The following is a 20,728-nucleotide window of genomic DNA, read 5'->3' as shown; positions in this document are numbered from 1 at the left end:
CCCTTCCATATCTCTACATCCTCACACATGGACCCTTCCATATCTCTACCCTCACACATGGACCCTTCCATATCTCTATCCTCACACATGGACCCTTCCATATCTCTATCCTCACACATGGCGCCTTCCATATCTCTATCCTCACACATGGACCCTTCCATATCTCTATCCTCACACATGGACCCTTCCATATCTCTATCCTCACACATGGACCCTTCCATATCTCTACCCTCACACATGGCCCCTTCCATATGTCTATCCTCACACATGGACCCTTCCATAGCTCTATCCTCACACATGGACCCTTCCATATCTCTACCCTCACACATGGACCCTTCCATATCTCTACCCTCACACATGGACCCTTCCATCTCTCAATCCTCACACATGGCCCCTTCCATATGTCTATCCTCACACATGGACCCTTCCATATCTCTATCCTCACACATGGACCCTTCCATCTCTCTATCCTCACACATGGACCCTTCCATATCTCTATCCTCACACATTGTGCCTTCCATCTCTTTATCCTCACACATGGACCCTTCCATATCTCTATCCTCACACATTGTGCCTTCCATCTCTTTATCCTCACACATGGACCCTTCCATATCTCTATCCTCACACATGAGGCCTTCCATATCTCTATCCTCACACATGGCGCCTTCCATATCTCACACATGGCGCCTTCGATATCTCTATCCTCACACATGGACCCTTCCATATCTCTATCCTCACACATTGTGCCTTCCATCTCTTTATCCTCACACATGGAGCCTTCCTTCCATGTCTCTATCCCTACTCATGGTTCCTTCCATGTCTCTATCCCTACTCATGGTTCCTTCCATGTCTCGATCCTCACACATGGTGCCTTCCATGTCTCTATCCCTTCTCATGGTTCCTTCCATGTCTCGATCCTCACACATGGTGCCTTCCATGTCTCTATCCCTTCTCATGGTTCCTTCCATGTCTCGATCCTCACACATGGTGCCTTCCATGTTTTGATCCTCACACATGGCTTAACCACACGACATTCTGAAGTCTCATACTAAAAGCAGGGTCTGCACAGAATTCAGGCAGCAGTCACATCTAGAAGATAAGCTTCCATTGGCTCTCTGCTGTTTGTGCCACATACCCCTAGTATCACATTCCCCCGTTTCCTGGTATGCACTCACCTTCCCTAGGAAGTGTTTGCGGTACAGACGTGCCATGTGGTTACTCTCCAGCTTCACCTTCCCGCCGGGAGACTGAATGTTCTCAGGATCAGGTAACACGGAGAGATCGTGATTGGTCCCTTCGATCCAGTAACCTCCAAACTGTGGCAACAGAATAAGAGGGAAGGGCCCCTCCCGGCCCAGGACCTGCAGGGTACAAGAGACAAATCCTTTATTAACACCATATACCCATTCTTTACCTTCAATGAGAACACAACATGGGGACAAGAAATCCTAAATGTGGCAGGGAAGTCAGACTGAGGCACAGGGGGATCATGGAGGTCAGGCTGAGGCACAGGGGGACCATGGAGGTCAGACTGAGGCACAGGGGGATCATGGAGGTCAGGCTGAGGCACAGGGGGACCATGGAGGTCAGACTGAGGCACAGGGGGACCATGGAGGTCAGACTGAGGCACAGGGGGACCATGGAGGTCAGACTGAGGCACAGGGGGACCATGAAGGTCAGACTGAGGCACAGAGGGACCATGAAGGTCAGACTGAGAAAGAGGAGGGCCATAAAGTTCAGACTGAGGCACAGGGGGACCATGGAGGTCAGACCGATACACGGGGGGGGGGGGGGGCATGAAGGTCAGACTGAGGAAGAGGGGGGCCATGGAGGTCAGATTGAGACACAGGGGGACCATAAGGGTCAGACGGAGAAAAAAGGGGGGTCATAAAGTTCAGACTGAAGTACAGGGGGACTATGGAGGTCAGACTGAGGTACAGGGGGACCATAAAAGGTCAGACTGATACACGGGGGGGGGACCATGGAGGTCAGACTGAGGTAAAGGGGGGTCATGGAGGTCAGACTGAGGTAAAGGGGGGTCATGGAGGTCAGACTGAGGTAAAGGGGGGTCATGGAGGTCAGACTGGGGCACAGAGGGATCATGCAGGTTAGCTTGGGACCTGGGGGGGGGGCATGAAGGTCAGGAAATTAGAGTGTTTCTCTCCAGAAGGGTGACACAGCAACCAAAACCTGACTTTGGATCCCCCTATCCCTCTCTATCCATAAATCATGAAAAGGTTTGTGTGGAGTTCCACTTTATTGACCCCATTATCCTGGGTGAGATATTGGAGAGAGAAGACTTTGTACGGGTGGGTTGCCTCCGCTGGCCGAATCTTACCTCGTGGACACTGGGGTAGGGGATGTAGTCCTCCTCTGTCTGCAGTGGGAAGGAAAATAGTAGAAGATTAGTACAATAAAGAGGAGACAACAGTGCACCATGGCCAATGGCAGAGCTCAGTTCATACATGGGGTCCATGGCGCAGAGGGATCAGAATGGGGCATTAAATACCAGCAGGGGGCGCCGTGTCAGAAAACAAGAATATAAACAAACGATATTCACAGCAACAACCTACTGTCATCCTCATCCCACCAACACCGACTCACCTTCAGAGGTGGAGGCATTGAGTATCTCTGTTCATCCATTCTGCAACCCTGAAATGTGGAGCCAGAAAAGTTAGCAGTCACTCATTGTACACGGCTACTCAATATGTCTGTGACATAACTGGAGATTCACACATCGTGATTCAGGGTATCAGGAGGGCCAAGGACAGTCTGGGGTCCTACAGTAGGCATAGGGGGCAGAAAGAAGCACAAGGTGGTATGAAGGTCAGAATGAGACACGGGGGGGGGGGGGATTATGGAGGTCAGAAAGGGTCACGGGAGGGGCATAGGGTTTGAACAGGAGTATGGGGGGCTATCAATGTCAGAAAGGGGGATGGGGGGGCATAAGGTTTGGATAGCGGCATGGGGGTCTATGGAGGTCAGACAGGTGCATGGGGGGGGGGGCATAGGGTTTGGATAGGGGTATAGGGGGCTATGGAGGTCAGATGGGGGGCGCATTGGGTTTGGACAGGGGTATGGGGGGCTATGGAGGTTAGTCAGGAGCATGGGGGTACATGGGGTCTGGACATTGGCACAGGGATCTATTGAGGTCACACAGGGGCAGCATAGGGTTTGGACGGGGTACAGGGGGCTATGGAGGTTAGACAGGGGCAGGGGGGGGGGAATGGGGTTTGGACAGTGGCACAGGGGTCTATAAAGGTCATACAGGGCTTCCTCTATATGGGGGGGGGGGTGTGGTGAGGGGGCCCCTATGGACACAGAGGAGGTCGGACACTTACCTGCATCTTTTCAATCATTTCAAAAAGGTCAGAGTTCTGTGAGAAGAAAAGAGAAAATATCATCAATATCACCACCAATATCATCAATATTATCACCAATATCATCAATATTATCACCAATATCATCAATATTATCACCAATATCATCATCACCAATATCATCAATATTAGCAATAACTCAGAGGAGTGACAATAGACAAATAGTGATCATTGTCACCCGTACCTCCCCGAAATCTGTACAAACTAACAGATATTAGAGTGTAAGCTCCTCTGGTACAGAGACTGATGTGACTGTGGGGGAGGGGACATTAGAGTGTAAGCTCCTCTATTGGCTCGGTGATCTCTGTACAGCGCTGTGTATATGTCAGAGCTATTTATGTATCAGTGCAGTAAAAGAACGAAGCTCTGATCCGAGTCTCCCTCCATTATCTTCCTATTTTACCACAATGCTCTGTTCCTGGTGATTGGGGGGGGGGGGGGGGGGGCGGGTTAATAGAGCGGAATCATTCGGCCCATACACACAGGTTCTCCACCACCTGCACAAATATCATCCATTATTCAGCAGTGATATGCCCCCCCCTACTAGAAATTAATACCCCGCTCACTGCACCGGCTGCAATTTTAAGAGCAAAAACTATTTTCAGATGAATACAGACTGCCGATTCCCCAGACGGGGGCGCTCAGGCGTGTAACAGGAAGTACATGATGCGCAAAACTGTCTGTTATTCCTCCAGGATCTCCACAGCAAACCACGAGATCGACCCCCCCCCCCGCCACATCGCTCCATTCCCACAATCCACCGGAACCCCCCCCCACCACACCGCACCTTCCCACAATCCACCGAAGACCCCCCCACCACACCGCACCTTCCCACAATCCACCGCAGACCCCCCCACCACACCGCACCTTCCCACAATCCACCGCAGACCCCCCCACCACACCTTCCCACAATCCACCGCAGACCCCCCCCACCACACCTTCCCACAATCCACCGCAGACCCCCCCTACCACACCTTCCCACAATCCACCGCAGACCCCCCACCGCACCTTCCCACAATCCACCGCAGACCCCCCACCGCACCTTCCCACAATCCACCGCAGACCCCCCCCCACCACACCTTCCCACAATCCACCGCAGACCCCCCCCACCACACCTTCCCACAATCCACCGCAGACCCCCCCTACCACACCTTCCCACAATCTACCGCAGACCCCCCCTACCACACCTTCCCACAATCTACCGCAGACCCCCCACCGCACCTTCCCACAATCCACCGCAGACCCCCCCACCACACCTTCCCACAATCCACCGCAGACCCCCCCACCACACCGCACCTTCCCACAATCCACCGCAGACCCCCCCACCACACCGCACCTTCCCACAATCCACTGCAGACCCCCCCACCGCACCTTCCCACAATCCACCGCAGACCCCCCCACCACACCGCACCTTCCCACAATACACCGCAGACCCCCCCACCGCACCTTCCCACAATCCACCGCAGACCCCCCCACCACACCTTCCCACAATCCACCACAGACCCCCCCACCACACCTTCCCAGAATCCACCTCAGACCCCCCCACCACACCGCACCTTCCCACAATACACCGCAGACCCCCCACCACACCGCACCTTCCCACAATCCACTGCAGACCCCCCCACCACACCACACCTTCCCACAATCCACCGCAGACCCCCCACCACACCATGCCTTCCCACAATCCACTGCAGACCCCCCCACCACACCGCACCATTCCCACAATCCACTGCAGACCCCCCCACCACACCGCACCTTCCCACAATCCACTGCAGACCCCCCCACCACACCACACCTTCCCACAATCCACCGCAGACCCCCCACCACACCATGCCTTCCCACAATCCACTGCAGACCCCCCCACCACACCGCACCTTCCCACAATACACCGCAGACCCCCAACCACATCGCACCTTCCCACAATCCGCCATAGACCCTCCCCACCAAACCACCATGCCTTCACCTGATCAATCGCAGACCCCCCCCCCCCCCACTCACCACACCTTTTCACCATCCACTGCAGATCCCCCCACCACACCACGCCTTCCCACAATCCGCCATAGACCCCCCCACCACACCATCCCACAATCTGCCATAGACCCCCGCACCACACCGCGCCTTCCCACAATCTGCCATAGACCCCCGCACCACACCGCGCCTTCCCACAATCTGCCATAGACCCCCCCACCACACCTTCACCCAATCCACTGTAGACCCCCCCTCCCACCACACCTTTCCACAATTCACTGTAGACCCCTCCACCACACCGTGCCTTCCCACAATCCACCGCAGACCTCCCTCCTGACCACACTACGCCTTCCCGCAATACATCGCAGACCCCCCACCACACTGCGCCTTCCCGCAATCCACTGCAGACCCCCACCCACCAGACCGCACCTTCCCACACTCCACCGCAGTCCTCCCAACCACACTACGCCTTCCCACAATCCACCACCACCAAACCCTCCAGTATAAAATTTATAGGTCATTAAAGTGGACCGGTCATCAGACATTCTGTATATCTCCATGCTGAGTAACGTGTCAGTGTCCCCCTTTCAGGTACTGATTCCCTCTCACAGGTCAGAGATCAACTGATCTCTTCAGGACGGCACCATCTTTGTTCAGGCATCATCCATCCTCTCATGGCTTGAATCGCTACAAAGTTCAATGTACAGTCTAATCACATGGGGGGGGGGGGACTGGGGAAATGCCTTCTCTTGCCTGCAGCAGACTGATGGCATCATCTCAAGCTAGGCATAGTCACTGACTGCAGCTTTCCCGTATACTGGGACCTGTCAGGATTTATTCCTGGAGTCCTGATTGGCTGACATTGGACAGTGTGTGTCGGGGAAGAGGTTTGGAACCAGAATCCCGGCGCTGTGATCAGAACGTTTCCAGATGGGAGCGGAGGAATCCATGCGCCAGCTCAGATGTGACAGACGCCCCAGGTGGCGCGGTGACTCTGCAGAGCGCCCCGGCTGTGTCAGGACAAATGTGTCAGATTGCGCAGCGCACTGATATCAGCCGGCGCAACGTGCGAGCCGGGGGCCCGGGGAGTGACGCATCGTGTCTGCACGGCGTATGCTGAGCGCTGAGACTGGAGGCGGCTCGGCATTTCTCTGCCAGCAGCGCGCGGCGGGCTCTGCGGATCTCCCCGCTAAAGTGTGAAACCAAAAGAAGCGTCTCTGGCGATAGAGACAAATTATCCTCAGTCCAATGAGCAGCCTGACTTCCTTCTACATAAACATCATCCCGCGTGCGGGCCGGGGACGGCGCTCTGACGCACGCAGGACGCACTGATATGACTGATATATGTGACCTGCTCACGGATATAGAAATACTGGGCAACTTAGGAAACAGTGACCATAGGTCAATTAGTTTCAGTATTAATCATAGTAATAGGAAACACAAGGGTAATATAAGGACACTGAATTTCAAAAGAGCCAATTTCCCAAAACTGCGCTCTCTGCTAGAAAATATCAAATGGGATAGAACCCTGCAAACAAAGAACACGGAGGAAAAATGGGAGTGCTTCAAGAGCTTACTAAACAAAGGGATTGGCCAGTGCATTCCAAAGGGAAATACATTTAAAAGAGCAAAACTAAACCCTGGGTGGCTGAACTCCACCATAAAAATGCATATTAATACTAAGGAAAAGGCCTTCAAAAAATACAAGACTGAGGGGTCAACGGCAGCATTCAAGCATTACAAAGAGTGTAATAAGAAATGTAAAGATGAAATCAAGGCGGCTAAAATAGAACACGAGAGACATATAGCGGAGGAGAGTAAAAAGAACCCCAAGAAGTTCTTTAAGTATACAAAAAGTAAGAAAGCGAGGCCAGAACACATTGGCCCCATAAAAGACGATAAGGGAGTTTTGGTCACAGAGGACAGAGAAAAGGCGAAAGTGTTAAATAATTTCTTCTCTTCAGTCTTCACAAAAGAATTGGGGGGCTACACGAACCCAGCTTGTAATGCTAAATTAAATAATACACCTCAGGAAATACCGCCATGGCTAACAGAAGATAGACTTAGAACTAAACTAGAGAAACTTAACATAAATAAATCACCGGGACCGGATGGCTTGCACCCGAGGGTTCTTAAAGAGCTCAGCCAGGTGATTGTCAGACCATTATTCTTGATCTTTAAGGATAGTTTACAGACGGTATGGGGCCAGCTGATTTGAAAAAAGCCAACGTGGTACCAATATTTAAAAAAGGGCCGAGATATATCCCGGGTAACTATAGGCCGGTCAGCCTAACATCAGTAGTCTGCAAGATTTTGGAGGGGATGCTAAGGGACCACATACAAGACTTTGGTAATGAAAACGGTATTATTAGTAGTAATCAGCATGGATTCATGAAAAATCTTTCTTGCCAAACCAATCTATTAACCTTCTACGATGAAGTGAGCTGCCACCTAGATAAAGGCAAGCCTGTGGATGTGGTGTATCTGGATAATGGAAGGCCTGTGGATGGGGTGTATCTGGATAAAGGAAGGTCTGTGGATGTGGTGTATCTGGATTTTGCAAAGGCCTTTGACACCGTTCCCCATAAACGCTTACTGTTCAAACTAAGGAAGGTAGGTATGGACCATAAGGTGAGTACCTGGATAGAGAACTGGCTCCAGGGGAGAGTACAGAGGGTGGTGATTAATGGGGAGTACTCGGATTGGGCGGGTGTGGAAAGTGGGGTCCCCCAAGGTTCTGTCCTGGGGCCAATCCTGTTTAATTTATTCATAAATGATCTAGAGGAGGGGATATAAAGTACAATCTCAGTATTTGCGAATGCCAATATCTTCTATGCAGGATGTGGAAACCTTACAAGCGGACCTGAACAAAATAATGGGGTGGGGGGGGGGGCAACTACATGGCAGATGAGGTTTAATGATGAAAAATGTAAAGTAATGCACTTGGGGGCCAGAAACCAGAAAGCAAGCTACTCACTAGGGGGGGAACCTCTGGGTGAGTCTAGGATGGAAAAGGACCTGGGGGTACTGGTAGACAACAGGCTTGGCAGTGGCATGCAATGCCAAGCCGCTGCAAGCAAAGCCAACAGAATACTGGGATGTATAAAAAAGGGGATTCACTCCAGAAATAAAGAGATTATTCTCCCGCTCTACAAGACTCTGGTCCGGCCACATCTGGAGAATGCTGTCCAGTTCTGGGCACCGGTCCTCAAGAAGGATATGCTGGAACTGGAGAAAGTCCAGAGAAGGGCAACAAAAATAATTAGGGGAAGCACTGAACTTATTCTCTCTGGAGAAGAGACGATTGAGGGGGGGATATGATATCAATGTACAAATACTGTACTGGTGACCCTAGCATAGGGAACAAACTATTCAGAGAAAGGGAATACAATAAGACACGTGGCCACTCACTAAAACTAGAGGAAAGGCGGTTTAACCTTAAAATACGCAGGGGGTTCATAACTGTAAGAGCGGTAAGGATGTGGAATTCTCTTCCACAAGCCGTATCAGCAGGGAGCATCGATAGTTTCAAAAAACTATTAGATGGGCACCTTAAAGACTACAACATACAGGGGTATACAATGTACAACATACAGGGGTATACAATGTACAACATACAGGGGTATACAATGTACAACATAGAGGGGGTATACAATGTACGGTTAACAGCAAACACACACTCACATCATAGGTTGAACTGGATGGACTGATGTCTTTTTTCAACCTCACAAACTATGTAACTATGCGTGTGTAAAGGCAGGCATCCCAACACTTTAGACAATATAGTGTACAATGTATCCATTCAGGGGTCACAACCAAAGCCTATTTATGCCCTTCTCTGTTCATCGGTTTATCATCTGTGGGGCCTCAACACACGTCTGTGGACCAAAACATATATTCAACCTCACAACGCACCATGCCGTACGCATGTTCCCACCATTACATCCTCTAGGAGACCTCAATGACTACAGACAAAACCATGCCCCCCCCCCCCCCACTTCACAACGCACCACACCGTACGTGTACTCGCATCTGTGCATTGTGGACCTACCATCCTTGTAATCATGGGTGCCTCCACCCACGCTGTGCATTTTGTTGGCCCACGTTATGGATGGGCAGGGGCTGAATGGAAACTTTCGGGCCAGGGGGGGAAAGTACAAACCAGAGGCCTATGGTGCAGCAACTCGGCCCCCCTTTCACTCTCCCTCTTCCCTGTCTCCTCCTGACCCCAATTCCAGGCTGAAGTTCCTATACAGGTACTCTCTACTCACCGACCAAACCTGGGTTCCCAACCTGGCCAGCAGAGGGGAGCTGGGACAGCTTGTTGGGGCTGGCTGGGGGAGGAGAGTCTCTAGTGTGGCATGGAATTGGCCTCTGCTAAGACACTATCCATGCTGGGGGGGCTGCGCTTGTCTTCAACCCACACTCAGTAGGTCAGCGGTGGAGACTTTTTACTTCTCTTCACCAGGAATCTTTTAGGCATGTCTTTGTCAGAAAGAGTGCAGCCTTTTTATGGGGCAACAGAGCAGCCCAGGGGGCAATTACTCCCCTGCCCCAGTCTACCCCTGTGGGAAGGTGCACCCAAATCATGACCACTTATAGGTTTGGTCCTGTCCAAACCCCCCCCCCTCCCACCTCCCTCTAAATATGCAGAGAACGTCCAATACACCCAATTTACAGGCCACACCTCTAAATATGCGTGGACTGCCCACACATGGCCCGGAACCCCCGGATAATTACCTTTTGAGTTACAGAGCAATAATTCAGATAAGGATGAAGCTGTGATCCCGGGACATGGCCCTGAACACGGCATCGGAGGGCCAAGATATGGAACTGTCTCGGGAAATCCAGGACAGTTAGCATTGATACGTGGCGCACTGAAGGGTCAATGTTGTCTACCACTTTGACATGCACTGGGGGGCCATGAGACCCAGAAGACATGCATAGCAAGGCACAAACCAGACCAGGGGCCTCCAAACTCTCTAAACAAAGGGCAAGTTTATGGACTTTCAGACTTGTAGCCAGTGGGAGAACAAAATGTCCCAGCATAAATGGGAGTAAACGATGCCCAATCATTGGTGTCATTTAGAGAAACTGGTAGGAATTGTGCCCTTCATTGGTGTCAGTGAATAAAATAATTCCCTAAGGGCTGGAAAAGAAAAAAAAAAAGCGGGCCGCAGTTTGGAGGAGTGATGAAAGTAGTGGTGACCCCTCTAATGGAGGACTGCAGGGCCAATCACCGCCATCTTTCAAAGGCTCAGGGGGACCTACATATCAGTCGGGGGATGGGATCCATAGTGAAAGGGTTACAGCCAGATATAACTTTCGGGTATAAAATGTTTCATTCTGGATCCACATTGTAACATTGTTCAGTGGAATCCGTCATCTCCTGTGTGAAGATACATTGTAACAATAAATCTCAGCACCAGATAGAGCTCAAGTGCAATCAGCGCCAGATAGAACGATTATTATAATTATTCAGGATCTATATTATTAGTTATAAATTACGGTTATTATTTTGTTTAGATTATATTATTTGTGGTGGGGGATGGGATTCTAATTTTCCTTTTATCACTCTATTTACAGACACAGAATATTTTAGACAATTTCTATTTTGTTAAAATCTCAATAAAACTTTTTGTTGCAGAAAACAAATATAAAACAGAGGGCTCCCCAGAATGAGGGGGCCCTACTCACCGGGGACCTGCACCCCATCGATTTACAGTCCTGGGATCTGTCCACACCGGACCTGAGCTCAATGGATCCTTTCAGCTGAGGTCTGCCATCACTGGGACGCTTCTCCCAAGGACCAATCTGATTGAACTTGTTCATTTGCCAGATTTTCTCACCAGCCTTGGATCTGTTCTGCTGGGATGGAGACCCCCGGTATCTTCTCTCGCTGGGTCCATTCAGTTTGCCTCCTTTCTCTAGGGATCTGCCGAGACTGGCTCCATTCCCTAGGGACCTGTTCGTGTGGTGCGTGTTCTGCCTAAATAGGTCTATGTAAAATATTCCCTGGGATCTCTTCTCCTGGGATGGAGACCCCTGAGATCTCTTCTCCTGGGATGGAGACCCCTGAGATCTGTTCTCCTGGGATGGAGACCCCTGAGATCTCTTCTCCTGGGATGGAGACCCCTGAGATCTCTTCTCCTGGGATGGAGACCCCTGAGATCTCTTCTCCTGGGATGGAGACCCCTGAGATCTCTTCTCCTGGGATGGAGACCCCTGAGATCTCTTCTCCTGGGATGGAGACTCCTGAGATCTCTTCTCCTGAGATGGAGACCCCTCTGATCTGTTCTCCGGGGATGGAGACCCCTCTGATCTGTTCTCCGGGGATGGAGACCCCTCTGATCTGTTCTCCAGGGATGGAGACCCCTCTGATCTGTGCTCCGGGGATGGAGACCCCTCTGATCTGTTCTCCGGGGATGGAGACCCCTCTGATCTGTTCTCCGGGGATGGAGACCCCTCTGATCTGTTCTCCGGGGATGGAGACCCCTCTGATCTGTGCTCCAGGGATGGAGACCCCTCTGATCTGTGCTCCGGGGATGGAGACCCTTCTGATCTGTTCTCCGGGGATGGAGACCCCTCTGATCTGTTCTCCGGGGATGGAGACCCCTCTGATCTGTTCTCCGGGGATGAAGACCCCTCAGATCGGTTCTTCTGGGATGGAGACCCCTCTGATCTGTTCTTCTGGGATGGAGACCCCTCTGATCTGTTCTTCTGGGATGGAGACCACTCAGATCTGTTCTCCGGGGATGAAGACCCCTCAGATCGGTTCTTCCGGGATGGAGACCCCTCTGATCTGTTCTTCTGAGATGGAGACCCCTCTGATCTGTTCTTCTGGGATGGAGACCACTCAGATCTGTTCTTCTGGGATGGAGACCCCTCAGATCTGCTCTCGCAGGGTCCATTCAGTTTGCCTCCATTCCCTGGGGATCTGCTCATGTGGTACGTGTTCTGCCTGAATATGTCCATGTGAAATATTCCCTTGGGCCTGTTCTCATTGGATAGAGACCCCTGGGATCCGCTCTCACTGAGTCCATTCAGTTTGCCCCCTTTCTCCAGGGATCTGTTTAGACTGGATCCATTCCCCGGGGATTTGCTGATGTGGTAGGTGTTCTCTCTGTGGAATATTCCATGGGATCCATGGCCTGGGGATCTACTCACATGGGATGCGTTCTCTCTGAAGATATCCTTGTAGAATAATCCATGGGACCTGTTCCCGGGGGATCTGTCCTCCTGAGATCTGTTCATCTTGGCTTTCCCAGCTGATCTGGCTGGTGACTGCGCAGATCTCAATCTATGTCCTCATCATCATGTCATTTCCATGAGGACCGGGTGATTTACCGCCAATTAACGTTCCTCAGGCTGGGAATGTATAATTAAGGAGATATTTCTGTGATCTGATGAATCGGGTCAGCCAGGTGTCGGGTGAAGTCTTGCCAGGGACACGGTGTGCTGGGTTGTGCAATGTGACGAGGAGGACGAAGGACAGGATTCACCTAATCCTGGATAATGAGAGTCCCAGGACACACAATTATCTACAAATCCCCACTTTGTGAAGATAAAAGAACCCAATGACGATAAGATCGCCCACTGGAGATGTTCAGGGGCCCAGCCCTGAAAATATGTCCTTAAAGGGCCATTCACACAAAGCTGATATTTTAGTTGCCTGCTCACTTCTCACAGGAACTCCCAGTCCTGGTTGACAAGAGGGTAGTGATGCCCCCAGATGCCCCACACCTGACAGGTGCCGACCCCCCTTCCCCTGACTCCGAAAACAGAGACAAATGGGAGCTGGGGTCATCGCTCCGAACATCACCTGCACCCCCCCAATCTGTGCCAAAGGTTCCATTCCAACTGAAACTCAGAACCCCCCCCCCACCATCAGTCAGGAGTTATAGAGGACCTGCCTGCAACAGTACAACTTTCCATTATTCAATCTCTGACAGCTCACAATATAGAAAAGAATCCAAGAAATTCTCTAAAGGTCCACTGTGGGCCAATCAGGTCTCCAGATCATGAATTGTAAAGACAGGTACCCTTTAAATACCCCTCGGATCCTTCCCGGTAACCAGGATAACCAATCAGGTTTGACAATGCATTTCCTTTCCCATCTCCTGCTGCCCCCTCCCCAGAGCGGAGATTGTTTGGGACCTCAACATGGTGAACCTGGAGGCCCTCGGCCTCCCCCCCAGAATTTCCCTCCACCTCACCGTTCAGCTGCCAGCCAATGGAGGTTCAGTATAGAGAACACTGAGGGTACAAGGAACGATTCAGCAATATCGCAGAAAAGACCCAATTATTAATCCATGGATTAGAATATGGCCTCCCACCCACCATTTCATTACACACCAGGGATTGGAGGCAGAGATTCTCCAGCATGCAGGGGATGATGATAGAGAGACAGAAATGAAGAATCGTTTTTTGGTCTGGAGTTCTCCTTCAAACGGATCATCAGAATCCAGCCATTGGCACAACACAGACATGGACCCAAATGCTTTGTCCCTCAACCCCCCATCATGGCATCAGTCTGGTCACATGACATCACACTTATTCAACCATAATCCACCTACAAAATAAAACATCAGTTTTGGGTGGACAAGTCCTTTAAATCCCCATCCAGTATCAGTTTATCTCCGGGTGACACCCCCTGGAGAGAGGACAATGATGGGCAATAACACAGCAGCTTTCCAGCTACACTATAGTGCTGCCAGCTGAGCTCTGATTGGATGCTGGGAGTTCCTGCACAGTGCAGCTGGCAGCACTGTCCCATGTAATGAAGTCTAATGTGTACCAATAAACCAGTGACACCAGTTCTGCCAGCTGTGCATTGCCCGGGGAGGTTATATAACACCGTGACAACGAGGACAAATGTGCCGAGACTTCCTGACAGCCCAACCATATGATGAGGAATTCACCGAGCAAATAAACCAGAAAATCCATCATCTGTCCTCACCTATTACCTATCCATCTGTACATCCATCCATCTGTCCTCACCTATCTATTACCTATCCATCTGTACATCCATCCTCTATCCTCACCTATTACCTATCCATCTGTACATCCATCCATCTGTCCTCACCTATCTATTACCTATCCATCTGTCCTCACCTATCTATTACCTATCCATCTGTCCTCACCTATTACCTATCCATCTGTACATCCATCATCTGTCCTCACCTATCTATTACCTATCCATCTGTCCTCACCTATTACCTATCCATCTGTCCTCACCCATCTATTACCTATCCATCTGTACATCCATCATCTATCCTCACCTATCTATTACCTATCCATCTGTCTTCACCTATTACCTATCCATCTGTCCTCACCTATTACCTATCCTTCTGTCCTCACCTATTACCTATCCATCTGTACATCCATCCTCTGTCCTCACCTATTACCTATCCATCTGTCCATCCATCCATCTGTCCTCACCGATCTATTACCTATCCTTCTGTCCTCACCTATTACCTATCCATCTGTCCTCACCTATTACCTATCCTTCTGTCCTCACCGATCTATTACCTATCCATCTGTCCTCACCTATTACCTATCCATCTGTCCTCACCTATCTATTACCTATACATCTGTTCTCACCTATTACCTATCCATCTGTACATCCATCCTCACCTATTACCTATCCATCTGTACATCTATCCTCACCTATCTATTACCTATACATCTGTTCTCACCTATTACCTATCCATCTGTATATCCATCATCTATCATCACCTATCTATTACCTATCCATCTGTCCTCACCTATCCATCTGTCCATCCACCCTCTGTCCTCACCTATCTTTTACCTATCCATCTGTACATCCATCATCTGTCTTCACCTTTCTATTACCTATCCATCTGTCCTCACCTACCCTTCCTTCTGTCCATCATCTGTCCTCCTCTAATAATTTGTCTGTTTTTCATCTGTTCTCACCTTTCTATTACCTATCCATCATCTGTCCACACCTATCTGTCCTTCTGTCCATCATCTGTCCACACCTATCTGTCCTTCTGTCCATCATCTGTCCACACCTATCTGTCCTTCTGTCCATCATCTGTCCTCACCTATCCTCACCTTTCTATTACCTATTCATCTGTTCATACACCATCTGTCCTCAGCTATCCGTCCTTCTGTCCATCATCTGTCCTCACCTAATAATTAGTCTGTCCATGACCTGTCCCCACCTATTACCTATCCATCTGTCCATCCATCCTCTGCCCTTACCTATCCATCCTTCTGTCCATCATCTGTCCCCACCTATCCATCCTTCTGTCCATCATCTGTCCCCACCTATCCATCCTTCTGTCCATCACCTGTCCTCACCTAATAATTCATCTGTTCATTATCTGTCCTCACCTTTCTATTACCCGTCCATCTGTCCATCCATCCTCACCTAGCTGTCCATCATCTGTCCTCACTTATCTATTACCTATCCATCTGTCCATCGATCATCTGTCCATACCCAACTATTACCTACCCATCTTTCCATCCATCATCTGTCCTCACCTATCTTTTAGTCTTTCCATCATCTGTCTTCACCTATTATCTATCCATCTGTCCATATACAGTGCCTTGCGAAAGTATTCGGCCCCCTTGAACTTTGCAACCTTTTGCCACATTTCAGGCTTCAAACATAAAGATATAAAACTGTAATTTTTTGTGAAGAATCAACAAGTGGGACACAATCATGAAGTGGAACGAAATTTATTGGATATTTCAAACTTTGTTAACAAATGAAAAACTGATAAATTGGGCTTGCAAAATTATTCAGCCCCTTTACTTTCAGTGCAGCAAACTCTCTCTAGAAGTTCAGTGAGGATCTCTGAATGATCCAATGTTGACCTAAATGACTAATGATGATAAATAGAATCCACCTGTGTGTAATCAAGTCTCCGTATAAATGCACCTGCACTGTGATAGTCTCAGAGGTCCGTTTAAAGCGCAGAGAGCATCATGAAGAACAAGGAACACACCAGGCAGGTCCGAGATACTGTTGTGGAGAAGTTTAAAGCCGGATTTGGATACAAAAAGATTTCCCAAGCTTTAAACATCCCAAGTAGCACTGTGCAAGCGATAATACTGAAATGGAAGGAGTATCAGACCACTGCAAATCTAGGAAGACCTGGCCATCCCTCTAAACTTTCAGCTCATACAAGGAGAAGACTGATCAGAGATGCAGCCAAGAGGCCCATGATCACTCTGGATGAACTGCAGAGATCTACAGCTGAGGGGGGAGACTCTGTCCATAGGACAACAATCAGTCCTATACTGCACAAATCTGCCCTTTATGGAAGAGTGGCAAGAAGAAAGCCATTTCTTAAAGATATCCATAAAAAGTGTTGTTTAAAGTTTGCCACAAGCCACCTGGGAGACACCAAACATGTGGAAGAAGGTGCTCTGCTCAGATGAAACCAAAATCAAACTTTTTGGCAACAATGCAAAACGTTATGTTTGGCGTAAAAGCAACACGGCTCATCACCCTGAACACACCATCCCCACTGTGAAACATGGTGGTGGCAGCATCATGGTTTGGGCCTGCTTTTCTTCAGCAGGGACAGGGAAGATGGTTAAAATTGATGGGAAGATGGATGGAGCCAAATACAGGACCATTCTGGAAGAAAACCTGATGGAGTCTGCAAAAGACCTGAGACTGGGACGGAGATTTGTCTTCCAACAAGACAATGATCCAAAACATAAAGCAAAATCTACAATGGAATGGTTCACAAATAAACATATCCAGGTGTTAGAATGGCCAAGTCAAAGTCCAGACCTGAATCCATCATCTGATTTCACCTATCGCATACCTATCCATTTGTCTGTCCATCATCTGATTTCACCTATGAATCTGTCTATCATCTGACCTCACCCATCTCATACCTATCAGTCTGTCTGTCCATCATCTGACCTGACCTATTTCATACTTCATACTTATCCATCCGCCTGTCCGTCCATCATCTGACCTCACCTATCTCATACCTATGATTCCGTCCATTATCTGACCTCACCTATCTCATACCTATCCATCTATCCGTCCATCATCTGATATCACCTATCATACCTATCAGTCTGTCAGTCCCTCATCTGATCCTACCTATCCGTTTGTCTGCCCATCATCTAATCTGACCTATCAGTCTGTCTGTCCATCATCTGACCTCCCTCATCTCATACCTATCTGTCTACCAATGATACTACTCTATACATCTTCTCATTCTATTACGTATCCATAAGTCCACCTACTGTAAATATCTTCACTCTCTATTACCTATCCATCCATCTACATAAAATCTTCTCTTTATATTACATATCAGTCTCTCTGTCCATCTACTGTTTATCTTCTTTATTACCTATCCATGTGTTCATTCATCCATTTACTGTATATAACTTCTCTCTATTAATCTCTCTGTCTGTCTATTTATCTATGGTATCAATCTTCACCTTTTTAGAACCTATTCATCCATCTGTCTGTCCATCGCTTTCTATTTCCTATCCATCTGTCTGTCCATCTCATGTATCCATATTCTCTATTTTTATACTCTATCAGTCTGTTGGTCTATCCATCTACTGTATCTATCTTCTCTCTCTATAACCTATCAATTCATCGGTTTGTCTGCCCATCTACTGTATCTATCTTCTCTATCTCTATAACCTATGCATTCATCAGTCCGTCTGTCTGTCTACTGTATCCATCTTCTCTCTCTATAACCTATCCACTCATCTGTCTGTCTGTCCTGCTACTGTATCTTGACTCTCTCTAACCTATCCATTCATCGGTCTGTCTGGCCATCTACTGTATCTATCTTCTCTATCTCTATAACAAATCCATAAATCCGTCTGTCTGTCCATCTACTGTACTCACCTTCTCTCTCTATAACCTATCCACTCATCAGTCTGTCCATCTACTGTATCCGCCTTCTCTCTCTATAACCTATCCACTCATTTGTCTGTCTGTCCATCTACTGTATCTTCTGTCTCTCTATCTATAACCTATCCATTCATCTGTCTGTCTGTCCCTTTACTGCATCCATCTTCTCTTTCTATAACCCATCCATTCATCTGTCCATCTACTGTATCCATCTACTCTCTATATAACCTATCCATTCATATGCTTCTCCGTCATATCCATATCCCTCTGTCTGTCCATCTACTATATCCATCTTCTCTCTCTATAATCTATCCATTCATCCTTCTGTCTGTCCATCTACCGCGCATCTATCCACTGTGCATCCATCTACTGTCCATCCACCATGCATTCATCTACCGTGTATCCATCTACCTTACATCTATCGTACATCCATCTATTGTACATCCGTCTACCGTACATCCGTCTACTGTACATCCACCATATGCCCATCCACCAAGAATCCATCTACTGTGTATCCATCTACCTTACATCTATCGTACATCCATCTATTGTACATCCATCTATTGTACATCCATCTACCGTACATCCGTCTACTGTACATCCGTCTACTGTACATCCGTCTACCGTGCATCCACCATATGCCCATCCACCAAGAATCCATCTACCGTGTATCCATCTACCTTACATCTATCTATCGTACATCCATCCACCGTGTATTCGTTTACCGTACATCCATCTACTTTACATCTATCGTACCTCCATCCACCGTGCATCCATCTACCGTGCATTCATTTACAATACATCCATCTACAATACATCCATCTACAATACATCCATCTACCATGCATCCATCTACTGTACATACATTTACCGTGTATCCATCTACCGTGCAATCATTTACAATACATCCATCTACTGTAAATCCATCTACCATACCTCCATCTACTGTACATCTATCTACCATACCTCCATCTACCGTACATCCATCTACCGTACATCCATCTACCGTACATCTATCTACTGTACATCTATCTACTGTACATCTATCTACTGTACATCTATCTACCATACCTCCATCTACCGTACATCTATCTACCGTACATCCATCTACCGTACATCCATCTACTGTACATCTATCTACTGTACATCTATCTACCGTACATCCATCTACCGTACATCCATCTACCGTACATCTATCTACCATACCTCCATCTACTGTACATCTATCTACTGTACATCCATCTACTGTACATCCATCTACCGTACATCCATCTACTGTACATCTATCTACTGTACATCCATCTACTGTACATCCGTCTACTGTACATCCGTCTACTGTACATCCGTCTACCGTGCATCCACCATATGCCCATCCACCAAGAATCCATCTACCGTGTATCCATCTACCTTACATCTATCTATCGTACATCCATCCACCGTGTATTCGTTTACCGTACATCCATCTACTTTACATCTATCGTACCTCCATCCACCGTGCATCCATCTACCGTGCATTCATTTACAATACATCCATCTACAATACATCCATCTACCATGCATCCATCTACTGTACATACATTTACCGTGAATCCATCTACCGTGCAATCATTTACAATACCTCCATCTACCATACCTCCATTTACCATACCTCCATCTACCATACCTCCATCTACCATACCTCCATCTACCATACCTCCATCTACTGTACATCTATCTACCATACCTCCATCTACCGTACATCCATCTACCGTACATCCATCTACCGTATCTCTGTTCTCTCCCACCAATACCCGACCATCTCTGGATGAAAGATTATTTTTCCCCAGAATAAGGTTAAAGTTTTTTCTTTTTGTGAAAAAATTTAAAATAATGAGAGGAATGGGGGTACAGGAAGGGGTCCTGGAAAGGTCCCCAGAGACATTTAAAGAGTATCTAAACCCAAGAAGAAAAATGTAGCCTACTGCAGTATATAAGCGGTCTGTAGATGTGGCGGCTGCATTCGTTTTTCTTTCTCAGACTATGTACATTTTCTCCAGGTACAGAAAACAATCCTTTTGATCCTGCCAGAATTGCAGCACCCCAATAACTTCCCATACATGAGCTGAAATTGCAAACAATGTTTGCATTACGTGGGAGATTTACTAAACCTGGAGCACACAGAATCTGGTAAAGATCATCATGGTAACCAATCAGCTTCCAGGTGTTATTACCAAACCTTAATTAAACAAGGTGAAGTTAGAAGCTGATGGACAGCCATGCACTGCTGCTCCAGATTCTGAGTGCTTCAGATTTAGTAAATGTCCCCCTATGTGAACTACAGAACAACATTCTTCTATGGAATGGAGACAAGAATAGGGGGAGATGTCCTACAGTCCAGTTCTAGGGTGACAATGCTGCTCCTCTATAGATACAGTACAGGGACTGAACGTTGGGACAGGAAGTGTGATACTAGCAGGATCGTCAGTTGAAAAAAAAAAAAAAAAAACAGTTTTATCATTCAAAATGCCATCAA

At 48.2% G+C, this 20,728-nt stretch overlaps 1 protein-coding gene across 8 annotated transcripts in view; it reads right to left on the bottom strand.

Moving 5' to 3' along the window:
* Positions 1-20,728, bottom strand: part of RAP1GAP (RAP1 GTPase activating protein) — a 158,504-nt gene that overhangs the window by 32,455 nt on the left and 105,321 nt on the right. For 7 of the 8 annotated variants that reach the window (XM_082273666.1, XM_082273665.1, XM_082273667.1 and 4 more), the window contains 4 exons: positions 3,342-3,377; positions 2,605-2,652; positions 2,339-2,377; positions 1,176-1,361 (listed from right to left, as the gene is read on the bottom strand). In XM_082273666.1, the coding sequence (XP_082129792.1) occupies positions 1,176-1,361; positions 2,339-2,377; positions 2,605-2,652; positions 3,342-3,377 (309 nt within the window). Of the gene's footprint in view, positions 1-1,175; positions 1,362-2,338; positions 2,378-2,604; positions 2,653-3,341; positions 3,378-11,045; positions 12,031-12,372; positions 12,630-20,728 lie in introns of those variants that run through there. The other variant, XM_082273672.1, reaches the window with a different exon arrangement.

The sequence above is a fragment of the Pelophylax lessonae genome (assembly GCF_965119305.1).
Source record: "Pelophylax lessonae genome assembly, chromosome: 12".
NCBI classification, from domain to species: Eukaryota; Metazoa; Chordata; class Amphibia; order Anura; family Ranidae; genus Pelophylax; species Pelophylax lessonae.
The sequence above is the reverse complement of the archived record's forward strand: the minus strand, read 5'-3'. Positions and strand labels throughout refer to the sequence as shown.